This window comes from Oryza glaberrima, chromosome 4 (genome assembly GCF_000147395.1).
Source record: "Oryza glaberrima chromosome 4, OglaRS2, whole genome shotgun sequence".
Taxonomy (NCBI): Eukaryota; Viridiplantae; Streptophyta; class Magnoliopsida; order Poales; family Poaceae; genus Oryza; species Oryza glaberrima.
The window spans coordinates 1,732,407-1,740,504 of record NC_068329.1 but is presented as its reverse complement, the minus strand read 5'-3'; the positions used below and the strand labels follow the sequence as shown (position 1 = coordinate 1,740,504).

At 41.4% G+C, this 8,098-nt stretch overlaps 1 protein-coding gene across 1 annotated transcript; it reads right to left on the bottom strand.

The window, feature by feature from the left end:
• Positions 1-233: 233 nt before the first annotated feature.
• On the bottom strand, positions 234-6,240 carry LOC127772343 (uncharacterized). Its single transcript, XM_052298373.1, has 3 exons — positions 5,998-6,240; positions 5,506-5,693; positions 234-2,405 (listed from the first exon to the last, which is right to left on the bottom strand). The coding sequence occupies exons 1-3, from the start codon at positions 6,204-6,206 to the stop codon at positions 2,188-2,190; spliced, it is 615 nt and encodes a 204-aa protein (XP_052154333.1). The 5' UTR covers positions 6,207-6,240; the 3' UTR covers positions 234-2,187.
• Between the last annotated feature and the right edge of the window lie 1,858 nt (positions 6,241-8,098).

Below are 8,098 nucleotides of genomic sequence, written 5' to 3'. Positions count from 1 at the left end.
CCGGCGACAAGCATCGCCTTCCCGCTGCTCGCTGCGGCCAACAGGTGGCCGGTCTTGCCTATGATTTATCGACAGGCAGCATTGCTAGCTAACTAGCTGGCTACCTAGAAAACGTAGCTGCTTATAAGCTATTTTATCTGTTTGTTATTAGGGAATTGGTTTTTAGCTGGAGCAGTCCGGAGGCAGGCACCATCCTCAGCGTTCCACTAAGTTGACATCAGATAATCATGTTATATATTTTCCACGGTCAAGATTTTCTTTTCACTACAAGTGAAACATAATCCACCACACGGACGCTTGCTAAGAGCATGCCTAGCAGCTCATCTATCATGTTCTCCATTGAAAAAATGGCATATGGAGGGAAAAAGCGACTCTAGCATATATGCTATCCGGGCCTCCAAAAATGGTGCATACGCTATCCCACATCCACAGAGAGAAACACCAAATTTATATTTGGCGTTTCTCTCTCCTCACGCCATATTGCAACCGACTCCTCCAGATCAAGCTCCCGCCCCCATTCGGATCGACTACCCCTGCCCCTACGCCTGCAGCACCTCCAGTTGCGACAACTTCGGCGGCCCTTTGCGACCCGCGCCATCACCTGCGCCGCTCACGCCCTCCCCTAGGAGGCTCTAGCGGCCCACAGTCTGTGACCAGTGCACCTCTCGTGCTGAGCTGCTCACTCAACTCCGATGGCCCTACACCACCCGTGCCCATCTGCGTCGCTAGCTCCCACTGTCGCCCCTCTACTCGGTTGTCCTAGTCCGCCCTTCCCCTCTTCCTCTTCTCTGGATCGAGCACCCGCGATGAACCTGTCATAGAGAAAAGATGAAGAGAAATATACTTTTACCAGTTAGGAGTTGAAAGATATTAATAAAATATAAAAAGGTGTGGTTTATTGAAGATGTAATATGAATGATTTGTTAGAGTGAAAAGAGATATGGAGATGGATTTTTTTATGACCATTCAAATGGTAATATGGTAGATCAGGTTTGGATGAGCTAGGACATGCTCTAACATGTTAGTCATTCGAGGTAGCGGGAGTTCTAAAGGTTGCCAAAGACGAACTGCGCGCTAATTACAAGTCAGGAACTTTTCCAAAATGTAACTACAAGTTCCCCGTCAAATGGCAAAAAAAAAAAAAAAAGCTGATTTCTATACTCTTACCTACTGTTGGTTCACAAATAAAAGAGTTTTATCCCTTCAATACCCCTTACCTACCTACTAACCCACCAATACTACTTTCATATTAATGAGATATGCCAATTTTCCCTATATCAAATCCCTATTACTTATGTACGGTTTTATTCGAGAATAAGTAGAGGCAACGCGACGGGCAAGGGACAAGGACGAGCAGGTCGCCAACGGCATACGGTGCAGATCGGCAAATGGCGTAGCTTGGGTTGTTGGGCGAGTAGTTTGTCAATTTACTTTACCTTTTTAGCTTCGAATGAAAAAGAAATACTGCATGCTCTCAAAATATAGCAAGTGTTAAGCTATGAATCTAAACACATATTTGTCCATATTCATAACCAAAAGTTGGTTATATGCATGGTAGAAAACAGGACCAAATCTAACAAAGGGCAATCAGTTAAGAATCTATTACCTCCATCCTTCATAAAATATAGCTACAGCTAGAAATAGCCATATTTTGATAACTATAAAGTGAGGTATAATAGAAGGGGATAAATCTCATAAGCAGGCCTCTTGATCACTAACAATAGAAAGATAATGACATGGCGGATAGCTCGGCCGAGACAATTTAATGATTGACTACACAGAAGCCATCATTTGTTGAACTTAAAATCCCACATCCCTAATCAAACTGCTACGTACTATATGTATGTATTGCCAAATGCCAATCAGCAGGCTTGTGCAACCAGCAAGAATCTACGAGATCTCATGGAGTATCAAAACTTCAGTTAAAATATATGATGCCCCGCTAGCAAGTCCTAAAGCAAATCTAGTTTAGTGACTGATGGACCTACCTTTCAAAGTATTGCTGCGTGGGAAACAATCAGGTAACCTATTCTATGTTGTATCGTTGCGAACACCAAAGCAAAAAATCTGCTGTTCTCCCGTTCCAACTGCAGCACTTATTTCTTTTCAGGGTTGATGAGCAATAGGGTAAAGAAAAAACTAATCCATGGTAGCTGTTTCCGGACCAAAAGTATTCTCCAGATGGATTCACTTCTGTGGAGGTGACGGAGATGGAGGCGGAGGTGGCGTCAGCGTTGGTTGGGACTTGCATGCCTTGCAATCAATTTGTGGTGATGGTGTCGTGTTGTCTGGAATTGTTACCCTAATTGTTTGGTGTTTCCCATCGTCAGTAGGAACATCAAGGATAGCATCCATTAATAGTATTTCCCAGTCACTGCGTTGCAGGAATGAAAACCAAGACTCATCTGCAAGAATAAGAATGACATGGGATTAGAAATAGGCTCCTACAACATGGATCAAGACTTGTAGAGACTCAAAAAATATCAAAATCAGTTGTCTAACAAAAATTTCTTCAGTTAACCGGTACTTCAGTTCTGTATCAACATGATTTTTCAAAGATAGCATGCCAAAGGGAAAAATGGAAACAAGATTTCATTGGAGGAAAAATCTGGAAGTGATGAATTTAAGAACTAACAGTCCCAGATGAACGCAATATCAGTAGCAACACGATAGAATGTGCTCTGGGCCTCAATATGAAGAAAACCATCAACTGAGCAATCAAAAACACCAATGGGACCAAAAGTTACAAACTACTCCCTCCATCCCATAATATAAGGGATTTTGAGTTTTTGTTTGCCCTGTTTGACCACTCGTCTTATTCAAAAAAATTTTAGAATTATTTTTTTTGTGACTTACTTTATTACCCAAAGTACTTTAAGCACAACATTTTATTTTTTATATTTGTACAAATTTTTTGAATAAGATGAGTGGTTAAACAGTGCAAACAAAAACTCAAAATCCCTTATATTATGGGACGGAGGGAGTACATTCAACCTTTGGTCTCAAAAATTGAATTCCTGTAAGCCATAGTATCTCAGATTATGTGTTAAGTGAGACCACAGAAAACAGTTTCTTACTATGAGTTGAATGAGAAAAGGAGTGCTACTAGGACAATGTGGCCCATGGGCATTACAGCGACGCTGACCTTGGCCCTAGTGGGCCAATAACTCAGTGGTAACCAACTTTGTTAAGAGAACTATAATTTTAGTGATACATTCCTGCAATTGGCTTTCAAAACGAGTTTGTTGGTTAGTTCAAATACCAAATTATAACTGTCTGGCCACAAATACTTATCCTTTTGGACATTGTCACTATCTTCAAAATGCAACTTTGACAAGTAATTTCTATTGTAATATATTTTTAAAACCAAACAAAAATACATGAATGGTTTTCATATTTCCAATCAAAATATTTAAAATGATATTGATACTGAAAAGTTTCAAGATTCAAGGTGTATCCAGAACAAGTAGTTGTGACTGGTGGAAGTATATTTGCAGTGCTGCAGGTAAAAGCCAAACATGAAGTGCCAATTGCTTCAATTTTGTCAACCAGTCTCTTTATTAGCTACGTTATACCACACTTAAAGCAAAGATCCAATAGTGCTAATCTCTTCATTTTTTTAATAGGCTATCTGTAATATTAATCTTCAATGGTTTGTTGCTGCAAAGTTGCTTCAATGTTCAACGATGAAATAACACAGTTGTATTTTGCACCTAATAACTGCACAATGTGCATCTCAACTTGGCACCATAGATCTTTCATCTAGCCCAAGCTTTACTCATAGTAAAAAAAAATTGTGAATAAATAAAGGAACTACCTTACTAACACTTGACAGTTTAAGCACAGTGTAAGTGTATAAAAAACAAGCTAATGATTGTAACAACCAATTATGAACAAGTCTAGTACTCTAGTAACTGGCAAATTCCAAGCTAATCCAAATTCCAATCCAACAGATTCTACAAAAACAGAATTAATCCAAACACAGCAAGATGAAATCTACTCCATCCAATCCCATCAAAACAGAACTAACTAGTTGTGGGGTACACGGTACCCGGGTGCCCATGGCAAGGCTTAGGGCCGTGCGGCATGGGGTGGACCGAATGCCCTAGGCCCATCCGGCTTACTTGTAAACTAAGAAAGATATAGAGGATCAGGCAGCTAATCCTGTTTCATGTAAATAGATGGTAGGTACCCGGATTATAAGGGTTACCTTACCATATCTAGCGAGCTCCTCCATAACTATACAAGGGGCAGCGGGGAAACCCTAGGGGGTTGATCGTTCTCATACGTGCCATCGGCTATTCATACACTGATTTGCGCACACCGATACAGATATAATCCACATACAACTGGTGTAGGGTATTACCTCATACTGAGAGCCTGAACCAGTATAAAAATATGTATCACCATCTCTCCTTGATCTTGCGCACCCTATAAGTTTTATTGCTGATCATAAGAATCGACACTAGTACTTTGAGCACGAGTCCAAGAAACTTCAACCCTCCTTTCTGGCTTTGTTTAGGATGTCCCCAAAACATCCATGTGGTTGAACCATCTATCTGAGAACTTTATTACTAGTTGGGAAAATGACTCATTGGAACCTTAAACAAATCCAAAAAGAGTGTGGCCAACCCAACCTCCACCCTAGTGCAAAATATCGTACTCCTGTTGATTTTTTAGGAGAACCATATTGTTTATTTTTTAAGAGAGTTCAAATATGATCTTAAACTAGGGAAGCTAGCGTCAGGAAATAAATGTCATAGGCCAATGGGCAGCTAAGAGGGTAGATTGAATATTTTGAGTAAATAATACCAGAAACCATCATGGCTTTGGCAACGTTTGTGAGTGTTCTTGAGGAATCCATCTAGGGTTCTTCTTCGATTTTGTAATAGATGTAGGCACATGATAACTGGACAATCCCTATTTCACCTTTGTGTATTGAGTGTTTGCAGGGTAAAAAGGAATTTGTTATCTAGGTTTTTGGCAGGTGAGTCAAAGGAGGCAAGCAATGCCGACAAATAAGGAGGTTTCTGGATTCAAATTACCTTAAAAGATCAGGCCTGTCTTCATGATGTACAATTCGGATTGTGGATGATGACTAAATGAGTATGGACTATGAAGCTCACCCCAAACCTTAAGAGTTATGAGATTGATTGATGCGTATATGGTAGTCATAGTATCCTATAGCTATTGTTTGTACCTATTGTCAGAGAGTTCTACAGTTACATGATTACGTTATGAAACAAGCTAAATCATAAACCAATCGGCTAATATGATTTGCTTTTCGTCCAAATGCAATGAGAACATGATATGAAGCACTTCATAAATGAGGCAGACTAAAAAAAATATGTTCTATTCCATCCGTAAATGAACATTCATGCAGAGTATGCATTAAAAGCTCGAGTGGTGGTAATTCAAGTTTAGTGCAGAAAAGAAAATTCATGTGTCAATTTAACAACTATCCAGCCAGCATCCAAGTAGTAAAAACAGTATATCACATACTACCTCCCGAGCGAACAGCCTTGAACTTCAGAAGCCCATTTCCTTGAGGCGCCGAAACAGGGAAAGTGCAGGAGACGGAATGCCTCGCGTGATTCACGGCGATGGAAGTGCTGTACCAGGGACCCCGCACAATGGGCGCGCCGATCGCATTCACTATCTGCTGGTTCTGTGAGGCCTTCTCTATCGCCTGGCTGCAACAAGAGCACCACCAGTAGTTAGCCCCCAAACCATCTCTCTCTCTCTCTCTCTCTCTCTCTAACTCGATGCAAAAAAATTGCAAAGCAAAACATCATCGCAAGTTGCGAGTGCTAGCTCTCATACTCCCCAGGAAGGATGCACGGATTCATCGGTCGTGCGTTTCAAATCAAATGCTGTTGATAGGTGTTCGCTGATCCGAATCCCCCCCACCATCCTAATCGTCAGTTCGAACAGGCGAATCACGCGCTCGATACAATACTCCAATAGAGATGGGGCGAGGGAATCTAGGGTTTTGACCTGGAGCAGGAGAGGAAGACGGAGAGGTCGCTGATGGCGCTGGCGGCGACGGCGCCGGTGAGCCCCAGAAGCGAGAGCGCCCCCGCGCGACGGACCCACTCCCCCGCGCCCGCGTCGGCCTCCGCCGCCGCCGAGGAGAGGCGGCGGCGGCGGAGGAGGAGGAGGGGAGAGGAGGGCGTGGCGGCGGAGAGACGGCGAGCCGCCATCATTTTCAGAGGCGGAAACGAAAAGCCCTACCAAGCCTTTGCTGCGCTGGGCTGCTGGCTGCCTTTCCTTCCAGGACTCCAAAACCTTTGGTTCTCTGTTTTTTTTTTCCGTAGCCGGTCATAACGTGTGCATCATGTTAAGTTGTTACACTAGTTTTACCACAACAAACCTCTAAGCTCATTACACTAGTTCTCTTCTTTTGCAACTATGAAATATAAACCCATGCTTTTGCAACGGATTTTCTTTGAATAAGAAAATAAAATAAGTTCACAGTCACAAAATGTGAACTCATTATATAAGGAAAACTAAGACTTTCAAAAGAAAGTGTCTTGGGAGTTGATGATAATGCAAAGAAGATAGAGGGAAAAAATTTACAAATATACTTATTTTTATAATAATTTACGTTTATATACATCTATAAAAAAGTTTTAAAAAATATACCCGTCCCGCGACGGTCCCACGGATCCAAAATGCGGGATCGACGGTCCCGCTGAGCGGTTGTGCGGAACCGTCGTGGTCCCGTAGCTCCAAAACGCGGGACCGTGAGGGCCCGCGGTTCCAAAACACGCAACCGTGGCGCCATTGATTTTTCACATTGCAAAACACTGTTTTGACACTATGCGTCGCTGATCCAACACTGTACTACATCGTTCCCGCGCTTCCATTGTGCAGAACCGACGCTGTAACAGTGTCAAACAGTACTGCACAGTACCGAAACATTGTCGAAATTGCCTAGCAACGCGGTTGCGCGGTTTGGGACCGGGGACCGACTCGGTCCCGCATTTTGGAGCAGCGGGACTGCGACAGTCCCGCGCAATCATTCCGCGGGACTGACGGTCCCGCATTTTAGATCTGCGGGACCGTCACGGGACGGGTATATTTTTGCAAAACTTTTTCATTGATGTATATAAACGTAAATTATTTAAAAAATAAGTATATTTGCAAATTTTTTTCGAAGATGGAGTATGTGAGTCTCACTGTTACTATCGTCTACCCCATCCATCCCAAAAAAGAGTCCAATCCTAGCCATAAACCTAGACACAGGAGTTGGTTTTTTTATGGGATGAAGTAGTACATAGTACATATTACTATTTAACTTACTTATGGGAAATTTCACATATTTGATTTCTCCAATTTCCTTTTGACTAGTTTTGATGCTGTAGAAAATTCTCTTTTTTTTCTTTGAAGGTTCTTTACAACAAGATTGCAATAGAATCATTTGTTTCAATTGTTTTGGGCATAGTTTTGTGTTAGTTCTATCGTTTTGAGTTAAGAACTTACGGCTTAATTATTAGAATATAATTTTCACAAAACCACATGTCACGAGGCATGGTTTTAATTGTGCATGAGTTTTCCGTTTGTCTTTTTACATTAAAGTTCTTAGGGAAATACCCTACTCAAATTATTTGTCATATATCAGTCATGTGTATAAACTGCCTTCCTAGTTTCCTATCAGCCCATACCCCGTAGTTCCTCCCTGTACGAAATAATTGCTTTTCGCGTTGTTTTCTCAATATAAAAAACATCATTAGTTTCGTACGAAATAATTGCTTTTCGCGTTGTTTTCTCAATATAAAAAAATCATTAGTTTCGCCTAATTCCTCCCTGTACGAAATAATTGCTTTTCACCTTGTTTTGTTTTCTCAATATCAAAAACATCATTAGTTTCGCCCTCACCGAACTAAACAAAGCAACGAGACACCATCACTTCCTGGGTCAGCAACTCTTGCACGAGTATTTCGTTTGACTGAGTTTATCTTAGCAAAATTTCATTTGAATTTAAATGCGACTACAGTTCGTAACAACATAAACCATAATGAGACTAACCAGTAGACACATCCAGAATCAAAACAGGGAATCAGAAAAATGAACGACACGAATAGACATCAGAAGA

Excerpts from the sequence above, each read along its gene's own strand:
- LOC127772343 (XM_052298373.1), bottom strand. The coding sequence starts at position 6,206 with ATGATGGCGGCTCGCCGTCTCTCCGCCGCCACGCCCTCCTCTCCCCTC. Across the intron at positions 5,694-5,997 it reads GTCTTCCTCTCCTGCTCCAG|CCAGGCGATAGAGAAGGCCT; the intron begins GTCAAAACCCTA and ends CTCTTGTTGCAG. Across the intron at positions 2,406-5,505 it reads CAAGGCTGTTCGCTCGGGAG|ATGAGTCTTGGTTTTCATTC; the intron begins GTAGTATGTGAT and ends TTATTCTTGCAG.